Source organism: Scomber japonicus, chromosome 6 (assembly GCF_027409825.1).
Source record: "Scomber japonicus isolate fScoJap1 chromosome 6, fScoJap1.pri, whole genome shotgun sequence".
NCBI classification, from domain to species: domain Eukaryota; kingdom Metazoa; phylum Chordata; class Actinopteri; order Scombriformes; family Scombridae; genus Scomber; species Scomber japonicus.
Window position 1 is genome coordinate 30,140,895 of NC_070583.1, and position 21,367 is coordinate 30,162,261.

The following is a 21,367-nucleotide window of genomic DNA, read 5'->3' on the forward strand; positions in this document are numbered from 1 at the left end:
TGAATTGTCACTATGACAACAACAATGTTAGGAATACTTTCTGGCGGATTCATAGCTCAATGCGTCAAGGTTGCCCCCTTAGCCTCGACCGGCTTGCTTTTGCAGAGTCATTTCTAACCGAGCAATAAGAGGTATAAATGTAGGTGCAACTCAATATAAAAATCCTCCTTTATACCGACGATATCTTGGTTTATGTGTTGGAGCCTGTGATTTTTATTCCATGTCATGTAGATATTATTGGAAAATAACTTTCTCCAAATCCCTAGCTATGCCAGTGGGAAGCCTCGTAGGAGGAATCAATTCCCTAGTCTCATTACCATTCTGCTGGTCCATGTCAGGTTTTGTACACCTAGGTAGTCAGATATGTAAGGCTAATTTTAACCCTCTCCTCGCTGCTATAATGAGGGAACTGCACAGATGGACTACACTTCAGTTTTCATTGCTTGGCAGTGACTTTATTAATTTGTAAAATAAAGCATAGGCTAAAATGTCAGCTGGTAGGAATAGTATATAAAACACATTCATTCCAATACACATAGACATATGTCCGCAAGGTGGACACAGCACATCACATGTACCCCCTCCCCTTCCAGCCTCCACATATATGCATTCATATCAGGTATAAGGCAGAAAGCACCAATTCCAGCCCATTTATAGTGCTCTTGGCTACACCTCCCTTTCATCTAGCTTTCCATAGTGTGTTGACCATGGAAATTGCATTTGGAATAAAAGAGTCCCTGTAGATTTTTTCCTTGCCAGTACTTTATAGCGCCGCCCTAGGGGGAGCAGCGTGAACTCAGAATGGAGGGGGTGGATGTCATCATATAATATTTTCATAGTTTTTCTGTGTACTGCAGTGCTGTGCAGGTTTTCTAGTGTTTTTTGAGGTCTTCCTATCGTTTTCCCTGCCATTTTGACAATTCTGGACAGCTTGTTCTTGTTAAATAAAGTCAGGTGACCATACCAGACAGAGATGTTGTAACCAAGGGCGCCATCTCTATCAGGCTGACATACAGTTTGTCCTTTCAAGAATAATACAGCTGACTCCAAAGCCCTTTAGTTTAATTAAAAACAATCTTTGGTTGGCCTTTTTGCATAAATCATCAACATTTTCATTTTTAGAACTAGAAAAAACTATTTTCAGTATCAATAACACATTTCTATAATGTCTCAAGCCTGACTGATGTGTTGAATTTGCTGGATGTTGCACAGATATGGCAAAATTAACCTGGCATAAATATTGGTGAGCATAAATGGGATGTGCTATGGGACCAAAGAAGATGTGTCAGTGTGTAACCAGGCTAGACTGTTGCAGTTTAAGGTCCTCCACCATTTGCAAATCTCTCTCAACAAAAGAAAACGAATCCCCTGTTTTCACCTTTTGCCTAAAATGTAAAATTCTCAATAGTGACTCATTATCTCTGGTCCTGGCCTAAAAACTCCAGCATATTGGATGGATATTTTGCAAGATACAACAAAAAAAGAAAAAGAAAAAGGTGTGATTTTGCATATGAATCTCTCTCTTGGCTTCTGGGTCAACGAGTCAAGATGCATTTGTTGGTGGTAGTTCCTGCAGACTGTATGATATCCTTACATATGCTGCAGGGAAGAATATCTTTGTCATGGATAAATTTAAAACCTCCCACTAAAGCAAACTGGCATAAGATAATCATGGAGCGTTCTACTCTTGAACACTTGACCTGAATGCTTCATTCTTCAAAGGGACACTTCATGACGACATGGACTCCATATCTATGTTTTTCCAATTCCACACAGGCTTCAACACTGCAACTATTATCCTTCACTAATTATGGACTCCCCTTTTGTACCTTGCATATATCACTAATTGTAATGACCCTTTGTCATTTGAGCTTTTATTATTATATCTTCTTTTTTTTAATTATATATTTTGTTGTTGTTTTTTCCATTATATATTTCTAGATGTCACTTTAATTCATGCTGAATTTTTAGAGTAATGTTGTGCTGAGCTCTTTGTTATGGTTATGTGTTTAAAAAGAAGAACAAAACTCAATAAACATACTTTGTAAAAAAAACAAGAACAAAAAAATAAGTAAAGCAACTACTTAAATCCCATTTTAATTAAAAATATATATACTGCTGAATGAGAAGAAATTAAAACCCAAATCTGCAGCTCTATAGAACAATTACCTTGCATAAAGGCTTTTGATTCCATCTGGATCTTTTATACTGTGTGTTTTTTAGAGCTCCCCTTTCCCCCTCAAAAGTCTACTGCATGTTGGTTTAAACTGCTATCACAAGCACATTTTCCATGTAGAGAGCATGCAGAGTCAAAGTGAGGCTTGGCTACTGCTGTTCAATCAGTTACAGTATTTCACTGCTTTATAGCAGACATTTTTGCTGTAGTCTAGAAACTTGTTCACTCACTTTGTGAACACACATTTTATTTTAATCACATTTCAATGATTTATTTAAAGTACTGCTTTTCATGAAAGCTGTAAACAGACTGCTCTATAATTCCCATGGACACAGTAGAGGTATGGCATGATGAAGAAGCAACACATGCTTTCACCCATATGATGAAGGACTCTGGAGAGAGTTTGGATACTCTCTGAGGCTTTAAAATTTGGGGGTTAAAATTAGACAAGTGTTGGTATTTATTTCATTAAAATGTAGTTTAATGGGCCCATGGTGAAACTTTTCTTCCTCAGTTAAAGCACTTGTGAATAAAAGCAGATCAGTGTGTTTGTTCTTATGATGGTACAAGGACACTTTGAGGCACTGTGTATCGTGGACAAAAATAAAATGCAGACCACTAAACTGTTACTGCAACACAAATGCAATCTCTCTCTCTCCCTCTGTTTCTCTGGATCTTTCTCTCTCTCCCCCACATTCACCTTCTCTGACGGCAACACTCCAGATTCATTACTTGCGAGATCTCCAGACCAATCTTGCACTTTCTCACAGCCCCCATATACACACTCTCACTACACCCCCACAACCATAACACACACTCTTCCCACCTCCTCACTGTTAACATCCATGTGTCATTGGCTGTTGCTAAGTTACAGGCCCCCACCAAGTTTTTCGTGCAGCCAATAAAAGCTTGGCCTTCACCATTGGTTTTGAAAGATACGCCATTCTGTAGGAGCACTTTTTTAATCTCTTTTCAGTGCTTTACGTTGCAACGGTCTCTGCTTGTCCTTCATCATTAAAAGTCTCGAATTTCAGTTGTTTGCTCCCAACCTCATGCCTTTTTCCTTGTGTGTATCCATTCAAGGAATACATATAATTATCAAGTGAGAGAATGACAGACAGGGAAGAGTAGATTAGGTGTGGTTTTGGTGCAGCAACAGTTGTCATATTGTCAATGTGGAAACCATACAGATTTGTTTTACCATTAATCACTACAGCATTATACAGAGATTAAGCTTTGTAAATGACAGACCCTCATGTGTACATATGTACGCAGACACACAAGCTTGCAGTCACTTAAACTAATACACATACAGTAAACCATGTCTAATTCAAGTGCACTTTGAGTCTGTGTGCTTGCATGTGAGTGTACACAGTATGTTTGTGTGTGCATGGAGCAGATGGGTGATGCTGCTTTTGAGGACGTTAATAACCCAGTGTTCTCGCTAGAGTAGATTCTGCAGAAATAGACGGGGCACACACACACACACACACGCAGTCATTCCCATGTGCACACAGAAATCTAGACACCTAAACAAGCATTTAGATCAAGCAACAAGGAAGCACTCATAGACAATGACTTCTATATAGTAACAATATACACAGATTTATGCATTCACACACATAACTGTATGCAAGACACACATTCAAGCTATACAGGGGTCATATGTACAGTCCATGACCACAGCTGCATGCGAGCATATTCAAAGACGTAAATAGATAAAAAACTCAGTAAGCACATGTGCAGAAAACACATGAGCACACGTTCATGCTTTCTTGAAGATACGGTAAATTATACACACAAGACACTCTGCAGTGGCTCTGCAACAAGGCTGACAGGGTAATCCATCTCCATTGCAAGATGCAGTGTACTCTGGGAAAGTAGGCCCGATGTAGCATAAACAAGGGGCCAGAAATCCACACAAACAAACTCTCTCTCTCACACACACACACACACACATACGTATTAAACAGATGAATACACACACATACTGTACTGTATAGACATGGATGAATTGCTGGCACTGAGTGCAAAGATCACATTGCTGGATTATTTCCAATTATAATCTAATGAATGATGGTATACAGTACTGGGCCGATGGTGATATGGCAATAATAAATCAACTACCACAGAACCAAAAGTATACTCCCATTAATGTTTATGGCCATGACATGTAATTTATTCTATGCTCAGTGCATGTTTTAAAAGTGTCTGTTATTTATGGCCAGGTATTGCTGATGCTGGTTCATAATCAGTTTTGTATTGCAATAGAATTTCAAAATGTAAAAGTAGTTATTGTTCAAAATGTTCAGTTGATTTCATATGTTACTATGGCAACACATACAAGCAAGTCTTCATATGCCTAAAAGATTGTTACTGTTGCTCTGTTCCTATGTTATTTTGTTCCCTGCACATTAACAAAAACATTAATCTAATTTTATAAAATGCTCTTGACTTGGTGTCCTTCATATACACTTTAATTGATATAGTATGTATTTAGTATTACTTTTATGTAGCTAAAGTCATATACCTCAGCAGGAGTGTGCCTTGCTGATTACAAGATCAAAGGTTGGCAGTGGGAATAAATGTAGCACCAGAGGACCTTACAGTAAATTAGATTCTTTTGAAATTCATGAAGATATAACATCACATAGCCAGAACTTGGGTGGAGTCAATAAGGTTTGCCATTGTAAAGGTATCATTCAATGAGCAATTCAAGATGAAAATGAAAGGACATTTGCACATAGGTTACAGTCATGCCTCACCTTGTTAAGCCGAGAGATAGCAAACTCTGGGAGAGGATCTGTAGTCATCACTGGAACTTCAGATATTTTGAAAAACGAGTCCTCTAATCCCAATAGTCTGGTGTAGCAGAGCATGCTGTGTCGAGTCGCCAGGTGACTGAGAACATCTTCCACAAGAGTGAGTTGATTTGGGAGAAAGATTTTGCTTGGCTGGACTTTCTGAAGTGAGCTGCTCAGCGTCTTTTGTCTGTCATTAAATAATCACAAATTCTAGTCAATTGTCCTCTTTCCTCGGAGCCCATTACCATCTCACTGCCCCAGTCATTCCTCTTCACTAACTGCTTCCTCCTTTTCTCCTGACTTCTGCCTTGTGTTGTTCTCTGTGATTATTTCTCTCCCGCTGTCTTTTGCTCTGACTCTTTCTCCATCCCTCTTACAAGCTTATTAATGTGTGTGTGTGTAGTGATTTGCTTTGCTAATTGCTTCAGACGGAGCTGTGCTAACTCTTTAAATTCTCTTAGTTTAATTCTTATAATCTGTTTCAGTGTGTCTGACCATTACTAAATACTGCTTGTGTGATCTCACATTCTTTTAATTTGAACACTGTAAACATTGCTGCATCTTTAGTTGTCTAGTATCCTGTACAGTAAATGCATTATGTATGCATTGAAATAAAGGAGCTTTAACTGGCTTTAGGGTACTTTGATCACATCTTGTTCTTTCTGACTGAAGAGCAGAGGCTTAATCATAAGAAAGACCACTCTAATTGAAAGGAGAACCAGGCTCACTGCTTCTTCAAAACAGGGTAAACATTGGAGAACTGCAGCCAGCTATATTTACAATAAACACATTAGTAAAGAGACTTCCTTGTTTCCATTGACTTGGTGTGAAACATTGCAGAAAAATATACTCTGAGAATGAAGCACAAAGGCTGCCTTTAATTTTCACAGGTAGGGTCACTGTGACCTGTGAAGGAATTTTTTTTTTTTTTCTCTTGGAAAATGGACGAGTGGGTTTTCACAGTATGCTTTGGTAATTACTGCTTTCTTCAGAATTCTACAGTGTTACTGAAATAAAAAAGGTTGTATAAAAGGTGCCACTTTTTCCATTTCCTCTTAAACAAAACTACCTATAACTGTAATTTTTGCTGAAGTGAAATGAAGTGCTTTTAATTGTCTGCCATAACTAATGACTATTCTCTTCCAACGACGAAGATGCTCCAATACCAGCATTTTCAACACACAGAGCAATGTAGCATCCCAGTCTTCTACAATATCTGCCCTCAACACTTTGAAAAATATTCTGCCTGCAAGCAGCTGATTGATTCACAAATGCAAAGCGGAGATACTGTCAAGCAAAACAAAGAGACTGTCAGTGTGTGTTTGTGACTTACTTTGCAAAAACATAAAAACATAAACATTTGTCACTGCTGGAGACGTCTCCAATGTTGTTCTGGCAGCTTTTACAGTCACTTGTAGAGAATGAATATCAATGTGGCGCTCTCCAGTGTAATTACTGCAAAATGATTCTGGATGTGTTTTGTCTATTACCTCTGACTTTCAGACATAACGAAACGCTTTAAAGATATTTAATGATACGACATTTACGCACGATGAAATGCTTTTATGCCTACGAAGAAGATATGTCTTAAAATCTGCTAAAAAATGTTTATATGAGACTTTCACTGGTGGTCTGGCATATGGTGGGCAAATTAAATGTGCTTTCCTATTTACCAGCTAAATGTGTTGGTTCTGCTTTGTGTTCCTGCATCTTGCACACTAAAGAGCTTTGTCTAGATGGACTCACTAGCGGTTCTCAGTGATTAATACTTTTCTTAATTGGAATCAATAAGGTGCATAAATGCATTATGCTAAATAGGAATTCCCCCAGATTTCAACCTCTAGAGTTACTTCTGCATAAGATTGGGATGATATGGTCTGTCTGGCATCAGTATGCACATGTTAATGTAATTTAGTGAACTGCTACTTTTAACCCTCCTGTTGTCCTTGAGTCAAGAAAGGAAGGGTGGAAGAAGGAAGGAAGGAAAGGAGGAGGGAAGAAGGAAGGAGAGGAGGAAGGCGGGAAGGAAGGAAGGAAGGAAGGACGAAAGAAGGAAGGACGGAGGAAAGAAGGAAGGAGGAAAGAAGGAAGGAGGAAGGGAGAAAGGAAAAGAGGAAGGAAGGAAGGAAGGAAGGACAGAGGAAAGAAGGAAGGAAGGATGGATGGAGGAAAGAAGGAAGGAGGGAGGGAGAAAGGAAAAGAGGAATGGAGGAAGGAAGGAAAGAAGGACAGGGGAAAGAAGGAAGGGAGAAAGGAAGGTAGGAGGGAGGGAAGAAAGAAGGAAGAAAGGGGATGGATGAAGGAAAGAAGGAAGGGAGGAAAGAGAGAGGACGGAAAGAAAGAGAGAAGGAGGGAGAAAGGACAGACGGAAGGAAGGAAGGAAGGGAGGAAAGAAGGAACAGTCAAAACAGACGGGGTCAATCTGACCGGGGAAGACGACACGAAGGTTAAAGATGAAAATTGTGGAAGAGCCTGATTTACCCTCAGTTCTGTTCTTTTAAGCTACTCTCACCCTTTTCAGCATATACTACTAAGATTTGTTTTATATAGATGGATTAAACATGTTACATTTTTATTGGCAGTAACAAGGTTGACTACAAGTCCAAAACTGAACACAGTACAGAGTCAAGATGCAGCATGACACTTTGAGTATGAGATTATATAACACAGTCACTCACTAGCACAGCCGGTTTAAACAAGGTTGAGTGCCACTGGGTTGAGACAGCACTGTCAAGCTCTACCCTGCACCAAATATGTCTGAACAGTAGATTCATTGATATCATAGCCAACAACTGTTTTCTCTACTCATGTTAACTTCCCATAGCAGTAGAGTAGTACGGTAGTGAGTAATGGTGGGTGACTCACTTAATTACACAGACAAAACAACAATATTTTCATTTCATTCATAATTAAATAGCCTCAAAAGCACATATAATCTGGATGAGTGGAAGAACCAACCAAGGTGTATTAAACTGTAGTGTAATTGTCCACATGCTGGACAGATGATTGGGTGAACCATGTGAATGATGTGTGTATTTAAAATCACAGTTTGTACCAATTTCTGCACCATAAACACATTAAAAATACATTACAATAAAAGCCGTACTCAGTGGGACTGGGTGAGGGATAGATGGTGGGAGAGAAAAAATAAGATGCAAGCATAGAGTGTGAGAAAATAAAAAGATTGAATAAGGGGAGCCTGCAAGATAGATGATCATGAGAAGAGAGCAAGAGAATGAAAGCAGGAGCTGGGTAGGGTAATTAGGAAGGAGAGTTACATCCTCTGTAAGAATAAACATGCTAGTGAAATAAAGGTTTGAGGAAAAGAGAGGAAGGAAAAGGGGAATAGCTGAGAGACAGGTAGGAACATGGAGACTATTAAAAATGTAAATAGGTGTATGATAGAAATGGATAAGCAACATGGCTGGAATTGAAAGAAAATGCATTAGTTACATAAAACGATGGACAGCTATGAGGAGGAGGGCAGAGGTGGGGGGGGGGGCAGTACCAACACACACGACACGCCACAACACATGATACATTATATTACACAGTTGATATTCGATTGTGTTAAAATAGGAATATGAGGTTCAAAGATGATGGAGAAGAAAACGGGTTAATAGCATGGGGTATGAGGAGAATGAGATAGCGAGGTGTAGCAGAGGGAATAATCAAGTGTAATGGAGAGAAATATATTGAATGACAGGAAAACTGTTGAGAGGAAGTAAAATGGAAAGACAGATAGGGGAACTGAAGTGCATGTGTGCATGTAAGTTATAGCTAATCATTGTTTCTGCTCAATGTTTTACACTGTGGGAGGATGAAGAACATGGAATATCAAATTAGAACATATCTATTTTTAGCAGACTCATGAGATTGCATCCACTTCCATTTGTTTGTTTGTGTATACTTGGCAGATACGCCTCACTGGATAATTCACTGGGAAATCTAAGATAAAGAGAGGAAATTGTGTAGGAAATACTGAGTATTTTGATCTCGTAGTGCTGTAGTACAGTGTCATCCTTTGATAAAAATGTTCTCTTTTAGGAGTTTTAGGGGTATGGGTGGGGGGGTGGGGGGGTGCAGAATGGAGAAATAGTACACAGGCTTCCTACTATCAGAAGTTCAATGCTATTGATTAGCCTCGTAGTCAAACTGGGCAGGCTAATATACTGCAGCCTGCTAGTACACACACATAACACACCATGAGCTTTGGGGTATGTTTATGGGGGTGGAAATTGTCCCATACTTAGCTGTCTGACCAAAGCTACAGCCAGCTGAGTGTCCATTTTTAGTTTCTTCTTTTAAAGCATAAGTAAGGGACAAGTGAACCTGCAAATAGGTTAATAGTTAATTTTGCTAACGTGCTAGCATAATGGAAGCGAAATACATTAATGTAGCAGAGGCAAATAATTAATCCTAATGCTTAACATGTGTTCAACAAAAGCCAGGTTCAATTAGCGCTAGCATACAGTGGAGCAGGGTTTTTTTGTTTTTTTTTAACACACATGAAAATCCTCTTTAGGTTTAGTCACACAGCAGCCATTAACATTGTGTAATATAAGATGGCCAGATACTCTTCATTATAAATCTTGACTTCAATGCTGTCAAGTACATAGAGTACCTGACTGCAATCCAAGGTGATGGGCTATGAAATCTTAATGGGATCAAGAGAAAGAACAGGTGAAAGAATTGCATTTTGATGATCCCATGTGATTACCTGTCCTTGCTCATTTGTGTACAGCTTGTGTTAAAAGGAAAGAAAAAGAACAGCGGTGCACACAATAATCACATTTACATGACAGTGTAGAGCAGTCAATCACATTTAAATACAAATAACAATGCAGCCACAGAATTTCCAGGTTGTCTTATTGTGTTTTGTTTTTTTGTCCCTTGATTAATTGATTATTAATGTTGCATTTAAATATTTAGCGATATGTCAATGCAACAACAATGTCACTATTACCAAACTGGGAGTGAAACAATGGTCTTTTTACTAAACCTAGGCATAAACTATCACCACATTAACACTGTCCCTGATCTCCTGTGATGTTCAGTTTTACCACACAATGCTGATACATACATACATCAGTCTGTATTGTTATTATATTGTGGATGCTATTCAGTGTGGAAGAGATGGCCCTGAGCAGTTGACGTGACATTTCTTATGCAACTGTGTTAACCAACTGTGCATCTATAATGTATATGTGTCTATAATGCTGCCAAATAAACTGTTTGATGTGGAAAAGAGCAAAGTTTGTGTGCAGCAGCTTAGTGCAGGCTGTGCACATAGGAATATAGGCTCATAGGAACTGTGCATAATCCTTGACAATATGCATCATTCATATTTGTGACTGTAGATAGATCAAGGAGTTAATGAACTTAAAGGAAAGGTCTTCATTCAGCATGCAAGCTGTTATGGATAAGGATGCTATTAAAAATGTTGTAAATTTGATCCTTTGTTCTGCCTCAATGACATTATCACCATAATCAGAATAAAAATATGAGTGTGTCATGTGCACTCTACTCTACAGATTACTGAAACTAAGCTCACTGTGGTGCAAAGTGAGTCATCAAAATATCAAACATGTACTACTTCTCACTCCTCTCTCAGCTCTAAAGTTGAAAAAAAAAAGAAAATTACTTTTATTTGGATATGGAATTAAATGTTCAAGTCAAAATGTGTAAACCCTAGAGGCATGCTTCATATTATGTATCAATAAAACATTCCATTGGTGGTATTTATCTATTTAGTTGTAAGTCTGGCAGTCTAGCTGAGGTTTTTAGTTTATATTGCCTTGGAATAAGTCACATCCCCTGAAGGTATGCACAGGATATGGGCAGTAAGCACATACTGTGGTAGATTGGTTGTTGGTTGGTCTGTTGCACTTTTAAAAAGTTATCCGACAGAGAAACACAGAAGTACATGGTCATACACAGGCTCTAACATTACATGTCACTTTTCATTGCTGTAAATTTGATATATTATGCAGTAGTAGACATTTAGAATTGCTGGTTGCTCGGTGACAGGGCCGAGACAGATTCCATTGTTTATCCCACTGGGTACTTTTAGCTTGTATTACACTTTTAATGTCTTTATGCTCAATATGTGCAATCCTTGGCCACCTCAGCTACACGGCTATGTTTAACAAGTTAAGTATGCTACAGTTTGCAGGCTAGCTAATTCAAGCTAGCAAAGACACAGATCATGTTTGTTTCCTAAATAAAGTGCTTGTTATATTTAAATATTTAATAGGAGCTTGATGTTACTTGTAGCTTCCTGATCTGTGATTGTGAAATCAATGCACAAGAAATGCAAATGCCTACTGAAGATAATTACAAAGTACAAAAAGTCTGCAGAGGGCTTTACATATCTGTAAATGCTTACAGTATGTTCCAACAGTTCATCCTCTTTGTGACTGATTCATTTTCTCTAGAGGGCAGCGATTCACCCTGGTTTGCCATTTGTCTTAAGTAAAGCCAACTTTGAATCCAGTCACCTTTATTGCTTATTTCTTTGTGTCTTCCAGTTGCCTTGTTCCCAGTGGAGGATAATGGAACGGCTGTGGTTCTCTTTGCTGTTGCTGGCGGCGGCATGCAGGGGACAGCAGTGTCCGAAACGCTGTATGTGCCAGAGCCTTTCTCCATCGCTCGCTATCCTCTGCTCCAAGACAGGCTTGCTGTTTGTTCCTGCTGCCATCGACCGTCGTACCGTGGAGTTACGGCTTCAAGAGAACTTCATCACAGGTAGCACACCAACTAATCTGTACTTTTATCAATTTAACGATCAATCAAGGAATCAAAGCAGGGCATCGAGATATTTTGCTTGGCCAAATTTGTTCATACCTCCATCAATTAAAGAATGTCTTCCAGAGTTTGTGCTTTAAAGCTGTGGTAGAGGTGTTTCTGATAAAATACTATCAGCAATAGTAGCAGTTTTTTGATCCTGAGCAATGATACAGCAAGACAGACATGACAAAAGAGCATTGCCAATAAATAAATAATACATCAATAATCAATCATGTACTATACAATATACATATGTTTGTATTGTTTATGCAATCACAATGTATCCATCAAATTTCAATGACCTCCTTTTGTCATTACGCATCAGTTGATGGATAGGCTCAGATTGGTTGTTTATATGGAAGCACACTCAATAGTTGTCACTGATCAATTCATATTTAATTAATATTGTTAGCCCATGTCACCAGTTTTTAGTCTCCACATGACAATAATTCTCATGAGTAGGGATTTTTCTTTTTAACTTTTCAACTTTTTTTGTTTCGTGTTACACTCTAGCAAATCTCATTCATGATTCATCTCCTTCTTATATCAAAGACTTATCTTTGCTTCTTTGATACAAGCTTATTTTTAAGAACCAAAGTGTTGCTTTATTCTTTTATTTTAATCTGTATTCCCATTAGCTCACACCGAGGCAGCCACCTAATTTTCACAGGCTTGACTTAAAAGAAATTATATTCCGTAGTCTGCCACAATAAAAGACACACAAGCTAAAAAAAGACTATGTTCACAGGGTCCCGAAACATAGTTTGATGCACCGTTAACAATATCAAACAGCTGTACTCATTTAAGTCACATCCTTCACGTCCAAATCAATTTCAGTTTACCACTACTCTGTGAAAACTAATCTGGTATCCCTCATTTTGAGAGATACCAGATTAATTTAACAGGAATTAATAAAAGCACACTCAGTATCATAGCCTGTAGCCTTGGCAAGCTACAGGCTCATTCAGCATGAAGTTGCCAGTCTAAATTTAAATCATCGTAGTTTGGATCTGACAGCAGTGTGTGTGTGCACAGAAACATGAAAAGCAGACACCATTTCAGTAAATGTATCCACTTACTTGCTATTTTGTTGTTTATTTTATACCTCTTCTCACTTTCCAGCTCAGAGAGATTTTTTCCCTAAAAAGCTAAACATCACAAAGAGTCGTCCACTTCAGTGAAAGCATGATAGTTCCTGAACACTTTTCCTTTGGTTAGCCTAGTCATTTTTTAGTGTATGAGCACCTACTGACTTCTAATACTCTACTCATGCAGACTATCTGGCACGCTTAAGACCTGTAACCACAGTTAATACTGTATTTATGTGTGTTTATTTATCCTGCTCATACCCAGCCGTCCGAAGGAAAGACTTTGCCAACATGACCAGTCTGCTACATCTGACACTGTCCAGAAACACCATCAGTCAGATCCTCCCCACAGCTTTCAGTGACCTGCGGCGACTGAGAGCTCTCCACCTAGACTCTAACAGATTAACTGTGATCAAGGTAAGATTGATTGATTGATGGATGGTTGCATGGACTGTTGGTGGTAAAAAAGTAAGTAATTGTCAGATGGATCAATGGATTTTAAAGTTTAGAGGTACAATGGCAGAATATAGTTGTGATATTTTCACTTTTTTGCCAACCAGGATGATCATTTCAAAGGCCTTACCAACCTACGCCACCTAATTCTGGCCAACAACCAGCTCCACTCCATATCTCCCCATGCCTTTGATGACTTCCTGTCTACACTGGAGGATCTGGACCTCAGTTACAACAACCTCGCTCAGGTGCCCTGGGAGACAATCGGACGTCTAACCAATGTCAATACCCTAAATATGGATCACAACCTTATAGAAAATGTTCCCCAAGGAGTATTCACCAACCTGCACAAACTGGCTAGGTAAAAATCTTAATAATGAAAAGAATAACTCAAAATTTTCCTCACTTTCCTAGATAATAAACTTAACTGATGCTTTGTTGGAAATGGACTGAATTAATTACTGTAGGTCTCATGATAATTTTCTCATCTTCCCTACACTGCTATCTTTTCACAGGCTAGACATGACATCAAACAAGCTGAAGAAAATTCCTCCGGACCCACTGTTCCTGAGAATCCCAGTTTATGCAAAGTCCAAAGGCAGTCCTCTTTCCTCCCTGGTGTTGAGTTTTGGTGGCAACCCCCTTCACTGTAACTGTGAACTTCTTTGGTTGAGGAGACTGACCAGAGAAGATGACCTGGAGACATGTGCCTCTCCCTCTGTCCTCAGTGCCAAATATTTCTGGACAATACCTGAAGAGGTGACACACTAATATACCTAAAATAATGGAAATAATATATTACAGAAAACTATTTGGGATATATATAGTGTCTAAATCTGTTTTCCCTTTTTAGGAGTTTATTTGTGACTCACCCGTGCTGACCCGTAAGTCACCTCATACAGTTGCTATGGAGGGCCAGCCTGCCAGCCTGAAGTGCAAAGCAAATGGTGATCCAGAGCCTGAAGTTCACTGGATCAGCCCTGAAGGCCGACTTATATCTAATAGCTCCAGGTACTTACATTAGCACTGTATGCCTCCATAATCCTACATACTAGCACTACATACTACTTCTCTCCACTGGCCTATAGATTGTGTTCATTTAGGGAATATGACTCAACCACTGAGAGCACCAGTTCGCAGATGAAATTATATACTAATCGAGCTCAGTGCCAAAAAGGATTAAAAGGTTGATGTTGAGGTCAGAATTTGAATCTCCCCACCCCTTAAGCATCTCGGTTACTGAAGGTATATCCACTGATGACAATTGGAGATATAATGATACATCAGTGTAATTATGTTCAATGCTCTTAAGAAAAGGCTAGTTGATAAAATACAGTAATAGTATTGTTGTATTTTTTCCATCTACTATTTCAGGTTAATAATCCTTATGCCAATGAATCCCACAGCTAGTGACAAATATAACCTTTTAGCTTGGCAGTCATTGCATTGATCCTGCTGGTGGTGGATGTTGGCACCATCATTGTGTGCAACACACAGATGCAAAATGGACAACAATAATATTGACAACGCTGATGAAGCCAGTAGACCGTTTTGTACAGCAGACATTTTGCCACAGCACAGGTGGGACTGATGGCATTAACAACAGCACAGTTTCAATCAAGTGTTTAAGGAGGCTGTACTGGTGAACCATTATACGATCTACCAGGGTGATGAATTTGAAATAAACCAAATGGGGCTGAGCTGTTGTTAATGTTATCAATTGCACCTTTGCTTTTCCTGCTTTGACATCAAAAAAAAGGTCCATTAGATCCTGCCCTCTATTTAGAGTCACCTAGCTCATTGGTAGATATTACTACTATAAATTTGTTTTTGTTTTGTTTTTTGTCTTTTCTTTTTTTGTAATTCTTCTCTAGTCAATTCAAGACTAACCACAATAACAGACTTACTTGTCTATGTTGTGTGAGAGTTAATATTTAACCTTTGTGTCGTCCTCACGGGTCAAATTGACCCCGTCTGTTTTGACTGTTCCTTCTTTCTTCCCTCCTTTCCTTCCTCCTTTCTCCCTTCCTTCTTTCCTTCCTTACTTCCTTCCTTCCTTCTTTCTTCCCTCCTTTCCTTCCCCTTTCCTCCTTTGCTTCCTCCTTTCTCCCTTCCTTCCTCCTTACTTCTTTCCCCTTTTCCTCCCTCCCTCCTTACTCCTTTCCTTTCTTCCTCCATTCCTTCCATCCTTCCTTCCTTCCTTCCTCCTTTCCTTCTTCCTTTCTCCCTTCCTTCCTCCCTTCCTTCCCTGAATTTCTTTGTTATTGTTAAATATGTTGCTATGACATATCTCAGTCAATTCCTAAATACACTAAATACAAATTATTATTTGTGAATTATCATTTCTTTCAGAACTTTGGTTTTCCCTAATGGAAGCCTGGAGATCAATGTTACGTCCCTAAAGGATTCGGGAAACTTCACCTGCATTGCCTCCAATGCTGCAGGTGAATCCACAGGAAGGGTGGAGCTAGTTGTCACCGCGATGCCTCATCTGGCAAACAGCACAAGCCGCAGTCGCGACCCGTCCTCTGAGCCCGCTCCCTCTGACATCCTGACCTCCTCTAAGGTTGCTCTCCCCAACAACGAGACAAGAGGGGCAGAACGAAGGGTTTCGTTGGTGGAGCTGACAGGAAACTCTGCACTCATTAGATGGAGCAGTCAGACTCCTATATCTGGAGTCAGGATGTTCCAGGTCCAATACAACAGCTCTGGAGATGACACACTGGTGTACAGGTCTGTGTATCTACCTTTTTAATGTATACAACTCTGTCTGTCTGCAAGTGGTACATTTTCCTGTGTTTGCCTAAATGTGTTTGAAAATGTGAATGCGTGTGTGTGTGTGTGTGTGAGAGAGAGAGTGTGTGTTGAGTGTGTCTGCATCCGTTTGTATGTTAATCAGCAGACATCAGCTGCTGCGATGAGGATGAGAACGGATGATAGATGATACAAGTGGAGATTAGCCAGTCATTCAGTTGTAAAAGTCTAATCAGCTGAAATGATAAAGACATCTGGAGTGGAACAGAGCCATTGTAGGGTTTGCTGAATGTGAGGAGGAGTGTTACTATTGAACATGTTTTAATGCTTATCTGCATTGCTTTACTGATGCTGCTGCTGCTGTATGGTTTCATTGTCCGTATTTAGATTATGGCTCTATTGACATGATATTGTTCTATGTTTGTTGGGAGTTTGACAAGATTAGTTAACCCTCCTGTTGTCCTCAGGTCAAGGAAGGACAGAAGGAAGGACAGGAGGAAGGAAGGAAAGGAGTAAGAAGGAAGGGAGGAAGGAAGGAAGGAGGGAAGGAAGGAAAGGAGGAAGGAAGGAAGGAAGGAAAGGAGTAAGGATGAAAAGAGGAAGGAAGGAAGGAGGAAGGAAGGAAGGAAGGAAGGAAGGAAGGAAGGAAGGAAGGAAGGAAGGAAGGAAGGAAGAAAGAAGGAAGGAAGGTAAGGAGTAAGGACGGAAAGAGGAAGGAATTTAGGAGAGAAGGAAGGAAGGATGGAACGGAGTAAGGAGGGAGGGAGGAAGGAAAGGAGGAAGGAAGGAAGGATGGAAGGAGGAGGGAGCAAAAAAAAAGGGTGGAGAGGAAGAAGGAAGGAAAAATTAAAGAAAGAGGGAAGAAGGAAGGAAAGAAGGAAAAGTCAAAAGAGATGGGGTCAATTTGACCCGGGAGGACGATACAAGGGTTATCGCTTTGTCATTCGTTTGTTTTGGGTTTTTTTCTGATTTGACTGGTGTCACTTCCAAGTACTTCCAACCTTTAACATAGACAGTTGATTGTGCTGTAGAAGGAGATAACATCTTATTTAGCAGACCCCTGGAACAAACTAAGTTTTCTGATTTTCAGCTCAGAAAGACTTTGTACACACTCTTTTGTTTTTAATAAAGCTTGTGTCCACACATTTCACAAGCTGTCACCTCAAGTCAAGCCAAAATGGGAAGGGACACCCAGAGAATTTCAATGGAAAGAAAGAGCAGTTCAAGGTACTATGGTAATTCTTTGTGATAGCAGCCAAAGAATTCTAATAATGTTCTCACTGAATTGATTTAAAGCACATGATTTGAATAGGTAGAAAGGTCATTATGTGGTGGATCATATTAATGTCCTTCAACATATTTAAGTATGTAGGTTACCATGGAACTTTACAAATGCTGTCATTTACATTAAAGACATATCAAACTTTTTGTTTTATATGACAGACAGAGAGTAGCAGTGTTATCGAGGATATCTGACGATGTTGTCATGTGACTATATTCTCTGGCAAAAGTTACATTTGGACCAGTTCAACACCCCTGCTGCTTGTGTGACAGAGGAAGTGTTGGTTGCATGTATAGTATGCACACTATATGTCAAGTGTTCATAATGATAGTACATAATGCTGCAATGTTACTTGCTGTTTCATCACCTATCAAGAAGGTACTTTTAATAAAATGAAAGCATTAAGGAAAGGACTTGCTCGTTTGGCCCTAAGTATTGAAAATGCTGATTGGATGTTTAATTTGAACCTTTATAAATATATTTATTTTAAGCCATGCTTATATGGATATTATTTAGATTGTCAATACTAGTTGTTTTGTATTGCTGTTGTTAAAACTTTAATTTGGCACACTGTGTCTTCTCCTTGCAGAATATTTATGTGCATGTTAACAAGGGAACATTTCTCCCTGCAGTCCAAAAATACATGTTTAACTACCATCAGCGCCTGTAACACTTAAGTTTATTGTAAATATTTGTGCTCTTGGGGTATCTTTCACATTATCTTTCTCCCAAAACCAACCCCAACATGATTGCCTAAATCTCCCAGAAAGCTCTGGGAAAGCCCTGTTTATTTTCAGTTCTAAGAAGTTTTCATATGTTGGAGAGTTGTCATGGTAACAGGTTAGGAAATCTCTCAGATTGTGTTTTGAGTGACAGCTGGCTTAATACTGTCACAGATGAGTGTGGACTGGAGTGTATTTTTCTATTTATTTCATATTGTCAGAGGTGCAAATTAGTTTACTAAATATATAACTTTTGTTTTCTGTCATTACAAAAAATCTCTTTGCTGTTGAATGGATTTTCATTATGGAATTCTCTGATTACCAATTTAACTTTTCTTGGCTTTTTTATTGTTGATCAACCGCAGAAATTGTCTCTCTATAGGAAAAAATAATTTCTAAAAGAGGAACCTGTGTCCATGCTGACAGATGAATCTGACAGTTCCCCAAAACACGTAAAAAGTTGACACTGAAGACTGATTTATGTTCTTATTTCTAAGCTAGAAAGGACACTTGTTTATTCACACAGTTTAACTAACTGTAGGAGATAAGCAGCTCTTTACAATTCTAAGCATGGCAACTGTTCTCCTGCATAGCAACTGTCCGTCTGCACCTGCCTGCTCAAGGTTGGATGCAGTTAGTGAACACAGTGGCCCTGCAGGTACAAATACACTCCTTACTTGTTAAATGTGGGTGAGTGTAGGTGATTAGGTGAGAGAGAGAGCCTGGAGCTACATGATAGATAACACAAATCAACAATAACACACATATGGAGACTTCATCAGTGGTTTTGGCTCAAGCTAGCACTCAACTAGCCTCAATAAAATAAACCTAGCCACTGCCAACAAGAGAAGGTGTTGTACAGACATGATAAATTGTAATGTGGTTCACATACTTTGCAGGTTTTAGGCATTAAAATTAAAGTAAGGGGACTTTCCAAATAAACGCCATTATTATTATTTATCAGTTAACTTAAAAAACTCTAAATCAAATTAATATTTGGTGTATAACAGCACCAGTTTTTCTTTTTTTTTTCTTGGTACACTTATATACAGTTTTTCAAGGTACTTGGCAAGTAGGTTGTTCAAAGCATGTTGGAGAAGTTGTAAGGTTGCCAACTCCCTGAAAAATAAATAAGGGACACCTAGTTGGCCGACCCAATTGCGTTCATCCCTCCATGGCTTTTTTTTTTGTATGTGTGTGTGTGTGAAACGATTTTTAAATTATTTGGCTCGAACCTGAATTTCATTTGATGCATGTTTTTGAGTGATAAAAAATATTTTTCAATTTATATTTTAGTAAATCTGTTTAATTTAACAAAATAAAATAAATCTTTCTTTAACAGAACTCAGTCCTGTATAAAATAACACAAAACAATACAAATCAGAAAATCCCTCGACCAATGAGAAGAGCCGGATTCTGCATTGTCATTCTCATGTGTGAGTGTGCTGTCAGCTCATTGGTCACAGAGCAGGAGAGGGCTGGCAATAAGATTTCCATACATGTTCATATAAAACCCATTCATTGATTCCATTGACATTTCACAGATTATTTTTATTCTCACGGTAATATGGGACAAAGTGCGTGCCTTTTCAGCTCAATATGGGACGATTCTGTTTTTCAAGGGATGGTTGGCAACCCTTGCTACAGTTTTTCTGTTGATTAAGGAGTCTCAGTTGCTTCTGTCTCTTCATGTAATCCCAGACTGACTCCATGACGTTGAGGTCAGGTGTCTGTGGGAGCCAAACCATCTGTTGCAGGGTACCTTGTTCTTCTTGTCAATCAAAGTAGTTATTTTTGTTATTCTGGTTGGATGTTTGGGGTTAGTGTGTCATAGCTACTACTGCAAAGATTTTGAGACTTGACTGTGTGCAAACTGCAAACTCAGTGTAATAATCCTCATGACATGACATTTGTTTTTAATTCTCTAAACTCAACTTGTATTTGATTAAAATGTCTGGACAGATTCAATGGCATGGAGCTCATGACACATTCTGAGTTACTTCAAATGATTTCATTGTTAAACATGGAATATGTGAGTAACAGCTTTTTAGTCTGATGTTTGGAAAATACAGAACATTACTTTAGATGCTGAAAAATATTATCACCATGTCGGAAAATTTACATAATAAGGTTTCTTCTGGTGTGCCTAAAATGATGCACACTCCTCTCAAATCAGAGACTGTGTTATTCCTGCTGCTGTGTGATGACTACAGCTGTTTAATAAGCATAGAAAAGATTCACCATTCTACAAGTTGTTGTGGGAAACTCATTCTTTCAGTGGAATGTACTTCTCAAGTCCAGGTTGTTGGATTATGCTCATGTTGATGATATTATTGGTAAAAATCTTTCTTAAAAATGGTCAATCTGTAGTAATTGAAAAAAAAACTGTAGCAAACTGAGCGATGCAAAACTGTGATTTTGGAAACGTCTGTGTACTTGCGCCTCTGCCAACCGAAGCCATGAAAATTGCTCTGCATCTGCATGTGTGAATAGTCATGGTCGGAGCAGGTTCTATCGCAAACAAAATTTTATGCTAAAATGAGCACCAAAATTGCACTGCAAAACATAATCTGCATAAATACAGCCTCAGCTGCATGTGCCTCTCCTCCTCTCATACCAGGCAAGTACCAAACATGCAAAGACGTAAAAAAAAAACAGGCTTGCATCAGAGGAGAATTGCATAAAAACTGCATTTACCCTGGCACTGGCCTTATACGCCTGCAGGAAATTAGGACCCTGGTGATATACATCCAAAGTCATTGGGTGTATCCTTGAGGTCTAACAAACAAGTTAAATGCATTTTCTTGCTCATCTATTATTAATTGTTTTTTCTTTGTAAAGCACATTGTTTATGTCCATGTTTACTTGCTACCAATCTTCTTTTTCCATGCCTTTATGGGTGCATTAGCCTACTGCGTTGCTTAGTGTGAAACCAATAATAGGACTATGCAGGTGCACGTGTATCCTCATGTGTGTGAATAAGAATAAACCAAGAAGAGGACACAACACTGCTAGAAAATTTAAAAAATCTAATAAATAAACAGAATGTACCTTTAATGTTAATCTTAAATGATTTATATAAACATGTTACTGTCTAATGCATCAGAGTAAATAATAAGAAAATACAAGAATAAGGGAGGTAGGTAGAATTACATTTTATAATTAGGAATGCTCATTTCCATTTGCAGTCCTTGATTCATGAGAGGTACTATTTGCAACATGAAAAAAACAAACAGCATTTTGGTTATTTATCATTGTTTACAATTTGAAACAAAAAAAATCAATGGCTACAAAAAAAA

General features: G+C 38.7%; 1 protein-coding gene across 1 annotated transcript in view; it reads left to right on the forward strand.

The window, feature by feature from the left end:
• Window positions 1–11,531: 11,531 nt before the first annotated feature.
• The window catches only part of zgc:172282 (leucine-rich repeat and fibronectin type III domain-containing protein 1-like protein), an 83,391-nt gene continuing 73,555 nt past the window's right edge, over window positions 11,532–21,367 (forward strand). Inside the window, exons 1-6 of the mRNA XM_053320259.1 lie at window positions 11,532–11,727; window positions 13,123–13,274; window positions 13,418–13,671; window positions 13,826–14,069; window positions 14,164–14,321; window positions 15,663–16,043. Coding sequence (XP_053176234.1) covers window positions 11,535–11,727; window positions 13,123–13,274; window positions 13,418–13,671; window positions 13,826–14,069; window positions 14,164–14,321; window positions 15,663–16,043 — 1,382 coding nt within the window. The 5' untranslated portion in view covers window positions 11,532–11,534. The remainder of the gene's footprint in view (window positions 11,728–13,122; window positions 13,275–13,417; window positions 13,672–13,825; window positions 14,070–14,163; window positions 14,322–15,662; window positions 16,044–21,367) is intronic.